The sequence below is a fragment of the Bolinopsis microptera genome, chromosome 3 (genome assembly GCF_026151205.1).
Source record: "Bolinopsis microptera isolate Bmic1 chromosome 3, MBARI_Bmic_1.0, whole genome shotgun sequence".
Lineage (NCBI taxonomy): Eukaryota > Metazoa > Ctenophora > Tentaculata > Lobata > Bolinopsidae > Bolinopsis > Bolinopsis microptera.
This window is the reverse complement of record NC_087074.1, coordinates 17,172,760-17,190,706: the sequence shown is the minus strand read 5'-3', so window position 1 is coordinate 17,190,706 and position 17,947 is coordinate 17,172,760. Positions and strand designations below refer to the sequence as shown.

The window sequence follows — 17,947 nt, the reverse complement described above, 5'->3', positions numbered from 1 at the left end:
CCGTAAAGCTTTATGTTAAGACCATTCAAATCTAGTTTGGATTAAACTCTGTCCTAGTTTGTTCGAGGTTCAGTGCTACATATTTTGAAAATGAATATAATTATTATTTTTTGATTATTATCTTATTAACATTTTTATGATCATTGATCATACATTTATGGCTAAAAGATGAAAATGTTATAATTATATATGTCTGACCCAATACTCCTGAAATAGGTATAGATGGCATTATTATTAGGAATTCTCAATCTCTCGGCTCTTCTCATATCAGCGTTTGCGGAATGTAAGTACAAACTGCAAGCATGATCTTAAATAAAAATTTTACTTTTTAAACGCTCTAAAGTGCTCAACGTGCAGACTCAAATCTGCTCATTTTTAAAGCTACAATAAATATGCTCATAATATAACTGATGTTAACGGTGTGTTTACTTACAGACAGTTTAAATCTGCACGATCCGGCCACGACCCTGACCTACAACTACGACAGTCCTTTAAACTATACAGATGCTCTGGTGAAGGTCAAGTTAAACTTGGACTACAGCTATTACAATAATCTCTTCTCGACAGGTTGGTTCACATTTTATCATGGCACAGGTGATCATCCTCCTGGAGACCATGTTTAAACTATGCACTTGTATCTGTATATAATATATATTAGTGTAGGCCTTACACTGTGCTTTCAGCAATACTCATATAATATAATAAAGGATATATACCTGTATATAATATGAGGTATTTTATTTCATAGTGTGACCTTCGTCAATTTCAGGAGATGGAGCACCTATCGACATCATAACAGTGAGATCGCCCAGTGGACCTAACGATCTGTTCGACTACATGGCGTTCCAGCTGATGGCTAGTGGTATGCCAGATGGACCTCCCCTGCTCATGGTCATCATTAGTTCCCGTGAGTGCTCCTTTATAAAACATCACATCTAACTATTGAGGAGCGCAAATTATCACATTATAAGCAAAAACAGATTAATTATTTCTATAAAGTTATGACTTGGAAAATAACAAGCGTTTTTGTTTCAGCATTATCCTCACAAGACTTCAGTGCTACCACATTTTGTATCGGCATGTCTCCGTATGACTTCTCAGACAAGCTCATCACGGTTGATAAGACAGGCCAGAGGTTCACACTTGATATAGAGGGACTTGAACAGAGTGAATCCAACTACTACTGTGAGTATATAATAGAGTGTTATATAGAGTTGAATATAATATATAATTCTTAGATTCAATCTTCAAACGTTATGGTTAGCATAGACTACTAAACTAGACGTTTTGTTTCACTTTGCTGTTAATTTGTTTTCAGCCTTTTTTCTGCTAAAACTAAAATTAATCTTTCAACTATTCCAGGTCAAAACTACCTGATCGGAAAGAGTGGTTCAGGACGAATGGACCTGTCAACAGTGATGATAGGACCCCACCTGAAGGGATGTGTCTCCCTTCTCTCCTTCCCCGGTGTGGACCTCCTTCCGGCTGATGACTGTGGGTTCCCTGTTGAGCACCTCTCAGGAGATGCTGTCTACTTCGAGGGGGTGTGCTCAGGTGATATTCCTGATACTAGTGTAGTGTGCCCCACTACCCCGCCTCCTACTACTAAACCAGCCACAACTAAACCTCCCACTACTAAAGTTCCCACTACTAAAGTTCCAACTACTAAAGCTGCCACCACTAGAGCCCCCACCACTCCTCTCCCTAAGATCGAGACTACCCAACCTGTGGAGCCCACTGATAAGGAGACCACGCCCACAGAGAAGCTGCCTCAGCCAGTAACCGACCCTAAGGTAGAAACAGATCCTCCAGTAGTCACTGATGAACCTACAACAGATAAACCTGAAACTGTTAAACCCGATCCCACGACAGCTGTTCCTATAGAGGTTATTGATAACGAGACGGAGGGTGAAGAAGGTGAAGACGATTATAACATTAACACTGTTGATGTGACGGACACTGAGGCTGCTACCGGAGACGATGAGAACAACAACTCCGTAGTGATCATCATCTGTGTCGTGTCTGCGGGAATCGTCGTCATTGTCGTCCTGCTGTACGTGGGGTACCGGTTCCACTTCAGAGATAAGGGCAGCTATAAACTAGAGGAAACAAAGGAAACATCCCCTAATGGCGAGGACTTTGGTAATGAATACACGGACTTGAACCCAACGTCAAAGGATCAGGAGTGGTATTTGTAGAGATGATTGAAACTATCTAGGTAAAACTGTACGCCAATCCTAGGAATACGCTTGTAAATTGGGGAGATGAGAAAGATGATGATTTGTAAGAAAAGATCACAGCTGCTGGCAGAAAGTACCGGATTCCCGAATTAAAAGTCAGATCAACATAAGACAATGTATATTATGCGTATTTGTTTGAGGCTGTCTCGCGGGGATCTGTCTTTAGTGAAAATAAAAGAAGATATTATTGTGAATAAAACCATTTCCGAATCATCAAGACTGTAGCTCTCATTATCACTATTATAATGGAATTCAGGTTAAGAGACTGGTAACTTGTTAGTAACTTGTTAGTAACTTGTTGGTAACTTGTTAGTAACTTGTTGTTATTCAATTTGAACGGTTTGTTTTGTTTCAGGGCTATCAGGCCGGGTGTCTGAAACACAATAATGTTATGATTGATTTAAACAACATTATTTTGCGACGCTTTTATTTGTAGTAAGATTATTGACTTTGAATTTGAACTAATTGTTGTCCTAACTTCTGCAGTTATTAGTTATTTCATATTTGATGAGTAATATTGTTCCTTATAATAGTACATAGTATGATGCTTATGATACAAACCGCAACTATAATTGTCACAACCTTTCAATAGATATAAGTTTCTCAAATTGCCATTTGATTATGGCATTCTCTATTAGGTGTCTGACTGACAGTTAGGGTGTCAGTATTATAGGATTTGTTAGACAACTTCCCTGTGTCAGTCAGACCCAATTTCAAATGCGTACACTTAGAAAATAGTTGGATATCAGTTTGTAAATTTAAATATAGAGCACCGATATATTATGTTGAATGTAAAATACACAATAGCATTGAATTTTGCGTTGATTCTCCCGTTCCAAATCGTAATTATCGATTCTTTAGACGAATTTTTCTATTTCAAACAGCGAGAGAATACACGCACTTTTCAGTTTTATTAATTATCAGAAATGCTCAAAACGAATGTAAATGCTGGCCGTATTTTATAATGATTTTATGGTTAATTTCTTATTCATACTCGAATTTTAAGTTTTACAACCAGTTTCCCTTTTACTATCTGCTTATCTAAAGAGCACTGGTTCAGATCCATGATATTACTCCAGTCAGAAACAATTTTGATCAATTTCACGCAGCTATTAATTTTACTGCTGAGTTAAGTAAACACTGAAAATACTTTATAATATTAAGCTTTCAAGGTTTTTGTTCAGATCCATTCCATTTTATAGCATTTTCCTTTAGTTTCTTATAAAATTTAGTTGAAAACCCCTTTAGATTAAACTTAAACTGACAGAATTCGATGATAAAACATATTTTATCCAGAGACTGATGTTTTAACTTGAAAGATGTTCGATCGAGTAACGAACATTTCGCTATGATAAACTGATAAACTTCAAGTTTTTATAATACATTATTTAATGAGAACTTAGTTTTCTTTTGTCTTCGTACCTGGCTAAACTATTTAGAAAATTCTAGTGTAGCTGCCACTGACTAGCGGTTAAAGAGGTCTTATCTCAAACTAACCGCTGTGTAGTTAAAATAAAACGCAAAAACAGGATCTTCTCTGTAATTGGATGAGGGCTGGTCACATGGTGTGATTATAACTCCTTCATTGGACAGTGTTTAACACGTCTACTGGACTATGTACTGCCTTCCATGCCACTGTGAGCTACTGGGCCACTACTGCCACACTTGGCTCACTTCCAAATAGTTTCTGCAGGAAAACTTTCAAGTAGCTGAAAATTTGATTTGTGCAAGGCCGGGATGAACTGTGAATATACGGTTTGTTCCGAGGACATTACATTTTCCCTCCATTAAACAGCTGGTACGCCATGTATAGTAGTATAGTAGTAGTCTGTATTGGGGGCTGAAGGGTAAATATAGAGTTGTTCAGATTGCGTGCTGTATGCTATGTTCTGGCAGTGGAAATGTTATCACGATAAAGACAGTCTAATCCACAAAAACTATTACTACAGTATTTAAACTAGAGTATTATATACTATTTATATATAACTAGTACAGTATAACTAGAGTATTTCACTACTACACATAAGATATTTCTTCCTGTGTGTGTTCTCATTCAAGTATATGCCATAATATACTCACCTCTCTTATATATGTAAATATAATGGACAACTTAACGGATCGATATAATTTAAAATCTATAAATATGTAATACAATCTTAAAATATCCATTATCACCATTTCTCAAGGGGATAAGATTATAAAAGCATTATAAATATCAAGTTGAAGATAAAATCAAGATATTATCAGTAACTAAAGGTTGAATCCTTTATCGTATGGTGTATGATAATATAATATCGGAGACTGGTTGGGGGAGGGGGGGTGGGCGGGCAACATATTTGCCTGGTCAGCGATCACATACAAAGCACTTCAGATACCGTAACTTACACAGTCTCAGAGGTTCAAAAGTGTGGAGGAATTTGAGCAATAGTGTTTCCATTTCAACATTGCAGTTCAAATTGTAAAACTTAAGTCTAAGAGCTTTTCCCTATAATATGATAAGGATTCTTAAATACAGTGGCTTCTGAGTGGAATATAGTTGCTCCTATCCTAGATCGGGATGGAAGATTGCAGATGTAGAAGATTACGCATGTTGTTCATACATTTAAATATTCATTTAAGTATTATATTAAGGAAGCTGAGGCGTATTTAATTAACTTTATATAATAGCCTCGGCACCCTTTAAAGCGGATATTGCCCCCATTATGACAAAATTGGGTCCAGCATTCTTGTCTCGAACACCTCCAGGAATTTCACTTATTTACGATAACAATAATAACTAGTCACTACACGGTAAAATTCCATCAATTGGAGAGTGTAATCTACACATACTCCAGTAGCAGGGAGGAGTTGAGTGTGCACTTCGATGTATAGAGTTTTTTGCTACTGGATATGGTTAAATAGGTCATTGGTAACTCAAATCACCGAGGGCCGCATGTTGTGTCGCTAGTCCCAACCCTGTGGAGCCACTTACTGTTACTTACTGCTACTTACTGTTACTTACTGTTACTTACTGTTACTTACTGTTACTTACTGTTACTTACTGTTACTTACTGTTACTTACTGTTACTTACTGTTACTTACTGTTACTTACTGTTACTTACTGTTACTTACTGTTACTTCTTCTGGTGACGCTAGACAATATGCTACATTTTATAATACGTAGTATGATAATAACATAAAGTCCGCTAATTTCAATTCTATGTCGTATTTAGAAAATATTTATAAGTGTTGAGAAAATCCTCGTGCCAGCTTGAGATTATTGCAAAAATAAATTAGAACTAGTTTAAAAAGGAGAATCCGAGTTAGATGACTATGTGATAGCAATCTTTTAAAACGTTGGACAATGACACCATGCTTATCATGGAACGATGCATTACCTAATGTACGTAACACTGAGTAGTGTTGCACTGAAAACTGAAATTCAATAGTGTCGAAATCTCATTATTACGGAGGTCTGATGTAAGACGATAAGAATTAATGCTTCCTTCCTTCGGGTGAGCTCACCTGCAGGCTCATTGGTGCACGAGAGGAATTATTAGAGGATTTGGGGTTTATTAAATTAATCTTGTATTGGTTGGTAGAGGGGACGTAATGAAGGAGACTGGTGCTAGAAAGCTAGAACTGTGAGTGCAGTTCTGGCAGATATTTGTAAGAGGTATATTGTACTCGTGATCTCTGAAAATGGTAGTTCCGTTGTTACAAGTTATTTAAGGGCGCATGACGCTGAATATTAACAATGTGACCCTGAAATACTAGGTACAAATTACACCAGAGTTCATTAAACCTTCATCTCTTACGCAGGATTGCCTGTTTATAGAGTTCAGACAGACAGTATTAGTACCTGAACAAAAGGAGTTTACCGGTCTGACAAGTTGAGAAGGAGATCACATTGACAGATCAGCTCTTGAACACAAGTCACGTGGGCATTCTGAGATCGTGTGAGCCAATCAGGGCCTAGCTGAGATCGTGTTAGCCAATCAAAACGCTGGGATTGATATCACGTGTTTTCCTGCTTTTCATAGAAGTTATGCAGGGTTGGTGAAGTTAATTGAGCGGAAAATACTGACTTTGTAAACAGTGGGGGGGTAGTGTGCTAGGTTTATAGCTGTAGTAGGGAGTGAAATAGTAAACTAAAACTTTGTACTTTTGTAAACAGTGTTCTAGGAGTGAAACTAATATAATCTTATATAATCACTACTACTTAGTACTTATCTAATATAATCACTACTACTTAGTACTTATCTAATTTTACACTATATACGGATCAGGATCTGGTTGATATTTGTATATTTGTACTTCCTTGTTATTAATAGTATTACACGTTGGAGGAATGACACATGATTAAGTTGACTGATGTGTTGTGTACTTACAACTTTTCAACGCTCACTGTGTAATAAAACCTTATATTTGGTGAATGGCACTCCAAGTCTGCGAGGTTAATAAATTCAATTTCCGGGCCTTTTAAATGGCTTGTGTAAATTATGAATTTGGTGCCATAGAAAACACTTTAATTATCAATATAAAATATGACTCCAAGAAATATCACACATTCATCAAATTATGGGATTATAAATTATAAAATACATTTTTGCTAGTCAGCGAATAATATTTTAATAAGAATACAGCCCCTATAATGATTATAGTATAATCTATATAGCTCAGCTGAATTTAGCAAATTCGCTTCACTGGACTTACAGGTTTTATGAACGCTAACTTGTTCAAGATCTTTAATTCATCGAAATGTTTAAAGGCTTCCCGGCAATTAACACAGTGGAATGCTGGAAACAATTAAATTCCGGAACAGATGTGGTATGTAGATGCCTCCAGCACATTTTACAGTCGTTTGTGAACCTATAATAAGGTAAATAAGCCACACTAATCGGCCATGAACAAGATCCAGCCAAATTTATAAACTTTTGTCTAAAATTTGGATCAATCCTAATTTTATTCATCGAAGATCTTGCTAGCATCAAACAGGTTTCACTTTTCCTAAAAGTTCGCCACTTTAAGAAACCTTGTGAGCTAAAGCAACTTACTATAAATTATAATGATATTATAACGTTTATGTAATTATTATTTATAACATTTATACGTATAAAAACATTTAAGGGAAGTGGGTAATTAGAAATGTTAGAGGCAGATTTCAACAGGCTGTTTTGGGTGTGACTTATTAAACGATTTGCGATATTTACGATATTATAACACCTTTAAAATTGGAATTTAAACGTCGTAAATTCTCAGGGATGAAAGTTACGGAATAAAATTACAAATGGTAGGTATAGGTGTGTAACAGGACGGTGTGTAACAGGAGGGTGTGTAACAGGAGGGTGTGTAACAGGAGGGTGTGTAACAGGAGGGTGTGTAACAGGAGGGTGTGTAACAGGAAGGCGTGTAACAGGACGGTGTGTAACAGGACGGTGTGTAACAGGACGGTGTGTAACAGGACGGTGTGTAACAGGACGGTGTGTAACAGGACGGTGTGAAACAGGAGGGTGTGTAACAGAACGGTGTGTAACAGGAGGGTGTGTAACAGGAAGGTGTGTAACAGGACGGTGTGTAACAGGACGGTGTGTAACAGGACGGTGTGTAACAGGAGGGTGTGTAACAGGAGGGTGTGTAACAGGCCGGTATGTAACAGGACGGTGTGTAACAGGACGGTGTGTATTGTGTAACAGGAGGGTGTGTAACAGGAGGGTGTGTAACAGGAGGGTGTGTAACAGGAGGGTGTGTAACAGGAGGGTGTGTAACAGGACGGTGTGTAACAGGACGGTGTGTAACAGGAGGGCGTGTAACAGGACGGTGTGTAACAGGATGGTGTGTAACAGGACGGTGTGTAACAGGACGGTGTGTAACAGGACGGTGTGTAACAGGACGGTGTGTAACAGGACGGTGTGTAACAGGAGGGTGTGTAACAGGACGGTGTGTAACAGGAGGGTGTGTAACAGGAAGGTGTGTAACAGGACGGTGTGTAACAGGACGGTGTGTAACAGGACGGTGTGTAACAGGAGGGTGTGTAACAGGAGGGTGTGTAACAGGCCGGTATGTAACAGGACGGTGTGTAACAGGACGGTGTGTAACAGGAGGGTGTGTAACAGGAGGGTGTGTAACAGGACGGTGTGTAACAGGAGGGTGTGTAACAGGACGGTGTGTAACAGGAGGGTGTGTAACAGGAGGGTGTGTAACAGGACGGTGTGTAACAGGACGGTGTGTATTGTGTAACAGGAGGGTGTGTAACAGGAGGGTGTGTAACAGGAGGGTGTGTAACAGGACGGTGTGTAACAGGACGGTGTGTAACAGGAGGGTGTGTAACAGGAGGGTGTGTAACAGGACGGTGTGTAACAGGAGGGTGTGTAACAGGAGGGTGTGTAACAGGACGGTGTGTAACAGGAGGGTGTGTAACAGGACGGTGTGTAACAGGACGGTGTGTAACAGGACGGTGTGTAACAGGAGGGTGTGTAACAGGAGAGTGTGTAACAGGAGGGTGTGTAACAGGAGGGTGTGTAACAGGAGGGTGTGTAACAGGAGGGTGTGTAACAGGAGGGTGTGTAACAGGAGGGTGTGTAACAGGACGGTGTGTAACAGGACGGTGTGTAACAGGAGGGTGTGTAACAGGACGGTGTGTAACAGGACGGTGTGTAACAGGACGGTGTGTAACAGGAGAGTGTGTAACAGGAGAGTGTGTAACAGGAGGGTGTGTAACAGGAGGGTGTGTAACAGGAGGGTGTGTAACAGGAGGGTGTGTAACAGGACGGTGTGTAACAGGAGGGTGTGTAACAGGACGGTGTGTAACAGGACGGTGTGTAACAGGACGGTGTGTAACAGGACGGTGTGTAACAGGAGGGTGTGTAACAGGAGAGTGTGTAACAGGAGGGTGTGTAACAGGAGGGTGTGTAACAGGAGGGTGTGTAACAGGAGGGTGTGTAACAGGAGGGTGTGTAACAGGAGGGTGTGTAACAGGACGGTGTGTAACAGGACGGTGTGTAACAGGAGGGTGTGTAACAGGACGGTGTGTAATGTGTAACAGGACGGTTATAACACACTAGATACAGTTACGTTCCTTTTACCCTTAATTGTGGAGTCAACGTTACACACTTTTAGATAAAGTATATTGCTATTATTACCGACAACTCCATCATTTTACATAATTAATTACCACGCTCAAAGGATTGGTTAGAGATCACACCTTATTTGTAAATCATTAAACAGTCACCTGTATAATGTATATACAGGTAACAAGTAACAACAGAGTTACTAATAAAAACGATAAATTGGATAGCACTTTTGAGACATGGTTTGCTAACGTACTAATACAAGCCTGCACTGTTTAATAAAATGAGTGATCATAATGAAAGTAATAAAGTAGAAACTGTGGTAAAATTAAGTTGATTTAGTAGACGTTTCAGAGTTTTTTTCATGATGGCTCAAATTAATAATAAAATCGGCTCTTCTCGGGTCCTTTGGAAGTTCTATATTTGCATGTTCTGTAGTTATCCTGTAAATTAGATTCATATTTAATTAGTATTGTTGAGTATAGGAATACTGATTAGATAGAGACACTGCTAGTTATATTAAATCTGTCAAGTCTTTTGGCAATTGGTGGATATTTTATTGACATGATTTAATTAGACCTTATCACAAAGCACGAGGTAATCTTAAATACCTTCTTTAAAACTGAAAGCATTTCTGAGCTGTGGCCTCTAATAAGATTATTATAGCTTTAAAATCATGTTTCAAATAACGCTAGCCCAATGACGAAATATGATTAATTTAATTTACTGGGTTTTTGAAACAAAACCATCAAGTCTGTTCGATATTCTAATGATTTTACAATCTTTTAACCTACCAACAGGTTTTTAGTAGAGAAATATTTGTATAAATGCGTACTTTAGTCAACAGCAAACGCCTGTAGCGACTAATAACTCATTGTGAGTGGATGTGAAATGAGAATTATGTAATTGCGTCTTATTTGTAGTAATTAAATATTCCACCTCTAGATTCTTATAATATAACTTAATAAGAAACATGTAAAATTCGTCGACAATTTTGACAGGTTCTCATTTAAACCATTCAAAGTTAAATTAATAAGGTGACCTTATGTTATACTTATATATAGATAATTGAAGGAAAGCAGGGTTTTCTGAAGAACGTGCATTTTGTCGATATTTTTGGCTCATTTGTGGCACGCTTGCAGCAGCAACACTACATAACAGTACTAATACTACACTACATAACACTAATACAGAACTCCACGGTAACCATATCTTAATTCTTACCTAATAACTTGCTCAATTCTTGATAATCGATTTCAATCATAATTATTAATACATTAATAGCTAAATTTTGAATAATATAGAATTTAATACTGGTAATAACTCGATAGTAGGCAAATTACAAGATGGGGGCCTTGCCACAAAAACTGAGAATACATCCTCAGCACAATCTTGTCCCAAGAGGAGGTGTTCTAGCAAAATTGTAAGCGAAATTGTAAGAAAGTCGCCCCGGTTTATTTCTCAGAATTGTAAGCAAATGTCGCCTCAGTGGCAACATTAAAGCGTCGCATACAGAAGGTCTGGGACCTGGTTTGGAATTCGGTCTCAAGCACTATTTTTCATCCGAACTGTAACAATGTATTGCAGAAATCTAATTACTCATATTTGATCCATGTCGGTAAATTGCTTGCCTGGACTGTGAAAGTTTATCTGTTCAATATTTGGTCGCCGAAAAATTTTAATCAGCGCCAAAATCTCATCAGACTACAGGTTAATCTGGCGTAATTGTGACATTTGCGCACGGAGCTAACTTTTGCGCTAATTTTGCATCTAAACTGGTATGTGGGGCGACATTCGCTTACAATTCTGAGTAGAGAGAAAAACATCTTCTGTGTCCCAAACTTTTGCATGTCCTGGACTCCTGCGGCGAAGACTTCAAGGCAGGTAATTGCTGACGCGCGCAGCAATTCAATTCGATCTGATCTTGGCGCCGCGCGCATGCTTACGCGCGCGCGTATATCTTACTATATAAGATATACAAGGCCCATAAGTGACTACCCACACGCAACCTCTTAATAACTCACGTAATTCGTCTACAAATTGCACCAAAATTTCAGAGATTATAGATATGGGTCAAACTTAGATTTCCTGAAAGTTTCGTAAGCCACGCCCAATTACAGTGGGCGTGGCGTGACACTCCCTCTTTTTTCACTATTGTCTTCATAAAATAAGAACGCTTTAAGCTAAGAACTCAAAATTTTTTGCACACATTTGGCTTGATAATTGAAAACTTTTCCAAAAGTTTCAAGTTCATTGGTTAAAATATGGCTGAGTTATGACCATTTTAAAATCCATCGGATATGTGATCCGAGCACTCAGTCAGTGATATTTGCACTCAATTAGTGATCTCGTCACCCAATCTGATCAAGAGTAAGGCGTTAGCGTGTATTAATGAGGTCTTTGCTAGAAAGGAAAACACAAATTTTTAGGATAAATCAATAAATGAAATCAACTAATAAAAATTCCCACACAAAAACAATTCAATAATTTCAAGTTCAAGGAATGTGTTGGCGAAATTTATCCTCGACTGGAAATCACGGTCCAAAAGTTGCTTTAGGATTCGCTGAAGGGTTGTTCTGCTGAGGTCTAAGGCAGGAGCTCGTTTCCGGGTGCCAATCTTAGGTATGTCCATCACGTCACCAACAACCATCGTGATGTTTTCTACAGTCCTCGCAGTTCGTCTTCTGCCGACTCTTCGCCGATCGTGTGCAGAAAACGTAAACTTGATCTTGTGATGAATGTCAAAGCAGCTTTTCCGGCAAGGGGGTGGTCGGTTGAATTTCATCTGAAATTGTCGTTTAATCTGAGGGTAGAACTCCCCATTTTCTTTCTTCAGGTAGACGAACAATCGTTGTTCTGCAGTAAAGGGAGGATAGTGAACCATTTTTATTGATTGTAAGGAACCTGTGACTAGCAGGGCTAACAAGCCCTGAAATGGTGACACCACCATAAATTCGTGTGATAGCGTTTTAGGTGCTGTCAGCTGTATAGGCCGGCCCATAAGCAGGCTGCAACCAATCAAGCGGTGCATGTGAGCCAAACAGGCCATTAACCAAGTGACGAGATCACTGACTGAATGCTCGGATCACGTATCCGATGAGTTTTGAAATGGTCATAACTTAGCCATATTTTAACCAATGAACTTGAAACTTTGGGAAAGGTTTTCAATTATCAAGCCAATGTGTGCAAAAAATTTGGAGTTCTTAGCTTAAAGCGTTCTCATTTTATGAAGACAATAGTGAAAAAGAGGGAGTGTCACGCCACGCTTTAAGCTTTTACTCCAAAAGAGTTTTCATAATGGGTCGAGATTGAGCATTGTGCTTTTTTGTTAAATGCAGGCACAGTGGCCTTTACACCGTGCCGGGAGCTTTCCTTGAACTGCATGATGATGTCGTTCGGAGCTAGTCCATTCATCATCTTCCATGTATGGATTATGATGTATCGTTCTCTGCGTCTCTGTAATGAAATAAGTCAGAAGATTCAGGTTCTACAGGCGTTCCCAGTAATCAAGGTTCTGGCAGCCACTGATTCGACGAGTGTAGTGTCGTTGGATGCTTTCAATAGCTTCTATATCGCTGATCTTGTCAGGGTTCCACACCGGGCAGCAGTATTCGAGTTTGCTTCTCACCATGGTTTTGTAGAGTGTGAGCATGAGGAATCAGGAAGCGTGACCTATATCTCTGAATACGCTCATAAGGACCCATGACGTCATCGTCCTTGCTGTTTTAGCCATCTGCTGTATGTGAGATTGTGAGAAGAGTGAAGACCAGGAGCAGTCATTTGACAGGAGAACCCCTAGGTCACTCACAGTTTTGGCTAGGTCAATAGTTCTTCCATTTGTTAAATTGTAACAGGAATATTGACTGGTGAAGCCGAAGGGCAATTCTCTTAACAGTAATGAATTGTTCAAGCTCTAATTCAATATTTATAATTTGGCCTCATTTAGTTGCATGTTGTTCTTCAGGGCCCAAGCGATTACTGATTACATTGAGGAGGTCGTCTTGAAGTAGGCTTTTGGTAGCTAGGTCCATGATTTTTCCAATGAGCTTGGTGTCGTCAGCAAACACCTTTCCCAGAGCAGTTACCAATGTACCAAGTTGGTCGTCAATATATAAAATGAAAAGAATGGGTCCTGCAATACTAACTGCTGCGTGAATCGCGCCCACGCATTGCGCGCGCCGTTTTGCGTTTGCAGCAGTTAGTAGCAGTTAGCAACAGTTAGTAATAGTAGTAGTACTAGTAGCACACAGAAGGGGCAAATTAAATAGGTAATAATTATTTTAGTCTCTTCAGTCTCGACACCGTTTTAGGGTTAATATACGAGTTCCTGCTAGTAGAATATAATGCTTTTCCACTGTTGTTTCGTTAACGGGTGATATAGCCCTTAAAATATTTGTTCCAACTTTATGCTTTTAAGAGCTATATTATGCTTTACCATTTACGCACGCGCACGTCTTGGTTAACTTTAAGTTGTTAGTTTTTAACCTACCTACAAGACCAAAGACGATGATGTGCGTTATTAAATTATTATACTTTTTAAATTTGTTAAAAATTAGAAAAGTTTATTAACCCAATGACTCCGCAATTCATTTTTTAGAAAAAACAAAATAAAATAAAAATCATGAGGAGTGTACACAAATACACGCTAAATATATCAATCATGGAATTAGTAATTATGTTTTTATTTGGTATGCCATAAGGATCGGAAACTGTCAAGCAAAATTCAAATTGTGATAAAATGATCACATGCACATTTCATATTATATAAAAACATATTATCATGACGGTCAAATTACAGGGTGGGCCAAAAGTCAGTGGGCATACGTTGGCCTTAATAGCCCAGTCACTGAGTGCCCAATTGAAATAATTTTTTCTGGTATGACTTACTACCACTACTGGTTCGAGGAATTTGTCAAATCGAAAAATCAAAAATATTCGAGCTCATGTTTTTCAAATGCAAAATGAAGGTTCATTTTTGCATTTATTTGATAATGATAGTTTGGATAGTCGGATTGTCATTGAGCTAAATTTTTTTGAATTGTGTTTGGCCATTCGAATTACGTTGAAAGTCTTGAAAAAATTAGAACTCATGTAGCAGGTAGCTTCTCAGTTCACATAGCCATGTGTCTACGCGTACTGCAAGCGAGAGGGCTCTGGTTAGAGCAATCTTCTCAGATGACCGAGATATGAAGCATAACGAGTTTATTCATTACGTGTGATCAGGTGATTGGTTTACCTAATCACGTGATTAGTTGACCCCGTTAACCACCCCGTTAAACATTATGGGAATTGATAAGGGTGCCCAATTAAGGTGTCGTGTCACGGTGTCTGCACATAATCACCCAGTCAATTTTGTTAACGAGATATACAGCACAGAAAATACTTGATAACTTCGTCATTTCTAATCTGTTTTGCCTCATGTTTTCAGATCATATGCAACATTTAATAATCTACCGTCTCTGAAAAAATTAGGCACTCAGCATGTTCAGAGAAAACAATATAAGTGTTTTAATATTGAATGGGCGTGGTCTAAAATATTCGAATTTTCAAATTTTGACGACGGAATCCTCGAACCAGTAAGTGCAGTATGCCATTTGCAAAGCAACAGCTCTCAAATATAAAACACGGTGCGGCGGAGCTATTAAGGCCAACGTATGCTCACTGACTTTTGGCCCACCCTGTATAAAGGAAAAACATTTAATCAGACAATTAATTTTAAAAATATAACAAACATCTTCTTTCATATCAAGGACAAGCAACAAGGCGATATTGTCTTTTTCGTAAAATAATTCACAAAATAGAGATGAATTCGGATATAGATATCAATCGAACGAATTTTAATTTTTTCAACCATCTTTATCATTAATCAATAACTTTTTTCCTTTTTTATGATCATCAATCTTCTTTGTTCTTAATCATTGAACATCTTAATCAATAATATTTTTTTCTTTTTTTACATTAAAAAAAGGCGTGACTTCACGTCACGCCTGTGACGTGAAGCAAAATTAATAATTTTAACAAACCATCTTAATCATAGCAAATTTAATTATCGGCCTAAATCAGAGTTTTAAAACAAAAATAATTACTTAATGTTTAACAGGTGATACTCGTAAAATATTTGTTCCAATTATTAGGACCGTCGACTGTCGACGGAGTCCAACTCGGCGCGCGTCCTGGTAGGTTGTAAACCTACAACTTAATGTGGAAAGAGGGTCCAGAAATCAAATTGTCCAACCGTTCCTTATGTCATAAATGATCAACCATGTATAAGGTAGTTCTGATCAGATCTCTGTAATCTAATTGTATAACTATATCATATTATTCTTTGAGCAAAATAACAAACTTTGCCGAGTACCTTAGTGCAAGAAATATAGGCGGCAAGAAATTAAGGCGATTCTGACAAAATCGCCTTAATTTCTTGCCGCCTTAATATCTGACCACCGTAATTTCTAACCGCCTTAATTTTTTTTCTTGCGATTTTTTCATAAGAAATTTTCGTGTGATTTTATTATTTTAAATTTACATGTCGATTTCGTTATTTGCTAGAATTCAATGAAATACATATTTAAAATAAATTAACTTGAGTCTAAATACATTAATATATCAATTAATATTCTCGTCTTCTCCTTCTTCATCAGAGTCATATATCTCCAGCAGCTGCAATCCATAACCAAAATAGTCGTCGTCATCTTGCTCCGTCGTGTCTGGAAATAGCTTCTTGATAATATCAGCTGATTCATCCTCCAAACGTTTGTCGAAGCTGTACTTTTCGTCGACTAACTTCTTGAGGAGCGTTATTCCCTTCTCATTGGTCCATGAAGCAGTTACAGAGCACTTCACTTCTAAGCCGCCCTGTGTAAGAGGAGAACGTGCAGGTTTCTCCTCCAGGACTTTTACTTTGTAGGAGCAGCCATGACCAATCGAAAAGTAGACAATTCGTGATATTTCAATTGGCACATGTCCTACAGTTATCGGTACTAGCTTGTGCGGAAATTTCGCTTTCACTGCGACTGCAAAAGAATCGTAGGGATTATTATCTTCCTTCTCGAATGATAAAGTATCGTCTTTAGATGGTTTTGTCCAATCCTTTTGATAAAAGTGATACCCTCTCACCCCCATGACAAATGATGTCTCTGGTATGTCAATTGTCACTGTAGTAGTACACATTGTTATACCTTTATAAAACAGCGAGGTGGGAGTGTGTGTGTAGAAGAGAGCGTGGAACTGGACCGAAATAGAAAGCTGAGTGACCTCTTGACTTGAAGTTACGATTTGATTAACTTTTTAAACTACCTCTTGTGGTCTTGTGGGATGTGGGTGCAAGTGAGCAATGCGCGTGAAATTTATCATACACACGGTAACTGATCGCATTCTTACATCTGAGCAAATCTATGAGCCGGCCGTGACAACTGCAGCCTGGCGCTCCTGCAGTCCTGACTCCTGCGAGTGACGTCACTTCACTCTGCCTCCTGCCAGTGCAGCAGTGCCGACCCACTTTCGCACAGTTTCAGTGTGTTCAACTTAGACGACAGAACAGCAATCACTATAAATATAATGTGCATGCACCATTTAGTTTTTATGTGACCAATGTCCAATATATCGTATTTTTAAACAGATTTCTATGCTTTATAGACTGATAAAAGAATAAAATTGACACTATTTCGACCAAAACTATAACCAAATTTGCGATCAAAAATCGTATTTTTTCCGAAAAAAATATCGCCTTAATTTCTTGCCGCCTTAATTTCTAGCGCCTTATATTCTTGCCGCCTATATTTCTTGCACTAAGGTATGTAGGAAGTTCTGATCAGATCTTTGCATATCCTCGTCTTCTTTGAGCCAGATAACGAACTTTTCCATAGATAGTGAGTGGCAGAAGGAGGACTTTTGTTATGTAGTTTCTGTACCGTGCTCTCAGTTCTGGTTTACGAAGGATCAGGATGGTTGGGAACACTGCTGCGTTTATCAAGGGAAGGGTGAATTGTAACAATACAATTACAACGAGGGGTGCTGGGAGGATGTAATTATTCACCCAGATAGCGATTGAATTCACGCAGTACAAAGAGACGCTAATCAAGTACAGTAACGAGATTAGAAACACTGTTAAGTTAACTTGGTTTGCAGTGTTCAGCTGTGGGTTTTCGTGACCTCCAAAGGCTTTCTTTATATAGATCATCTGAAGAACCATGCATACAAGCACAATCAAGCAAGGCAAACCAAACTGAACTAAAGGCACAACTACCTCCATGATATCGTACATAAGTATTGCTGCACCATCAGACACTGCAAAGTAACGCTCCATCAACACTAATACACGGAGTGTTGTGCCGTATCCGATTGTTGCTATGTTAGTCATCATGTTCCATGGACCCGCGTAACCACTACATTTTGGGTTATCATTAATACTAGTTATGAAATCATTCAAGGCCCACAAATCAATAATGCACAGGACTAGGAGAATGGTCGGGTAAATGAAAAGGAATATTTTCAAAACTCGGTTATTCAGACTGTAAAATGGACGCATTATGTTGATGGTCTTCACAACCGTTAGCGAAAGAACGAAATATGTAGAAGTAGCGTAGCACAGTGTACCAAACAGTTGGCAGATCAGGATGCATCCTCAAAGACGGGTCCTTCAAGCACAGCAGTGATATTGAG

At 38.6% G+C, this 17,947-nt stretch overlaps 2 protein-coding genes across 2 annotated transcripts in view; one reads left to right on the top strand and one right to left on the bottom strand.

The window, feature by feature from the left end:
• LOC134812705 (POU domain, class 2, transcription factor 2-like) overlaps nt 1–17,947 on the bottom strand; it is a 1,142,226-nt gene that overhangs the window by 178,303 nt on the left and 945,976 nt on the right. The window lies entirely within an intron of this gene.
• LOC134812333 (uncharacterized) lies at nt 215–3,638 on the top strand. Its single transcript, XM_063819718.1, has 5 exons — nt 215–283; nt 436–567; nt 770–907; nt 1,036–1,185; nt 1,363–3,638. The coding sequence occupies exons 1-5, from the start codon at nt 223–225 to the stop codon at nt 2,196–2,198; spliced, it is 1,317 nt and encodes a 438-aa protein (XP_063675788.1). The 5' UTR covers nt 215–222; the 3' UTR covers nt 2,199–3,638.

Excerpts from the sequence above, each read along its gene's own strand:
- LOC134812333 (XM_063819718.1), top strand. The coding sequence starts at position 223 with ATGGCATTATTATTAGGAATTCTCAATCTCTCGGCTCTTCTCATATCA. Across the intron at positions 284-435 it reads CATATCAGCGTTTGCGGAAT|ACAGTTTAAATCTGCACGAT; the intron begins GTAAGTACAAAC and ends GTTTACTTACAG. Across the intron at positions 908-1,035 it reads CATGGTCATCATTAGTTCCC|CATTATCCTCACAAGACTTC; the intron begins GTGAGTGCTCCT and ends TTTTTGTTTCAG.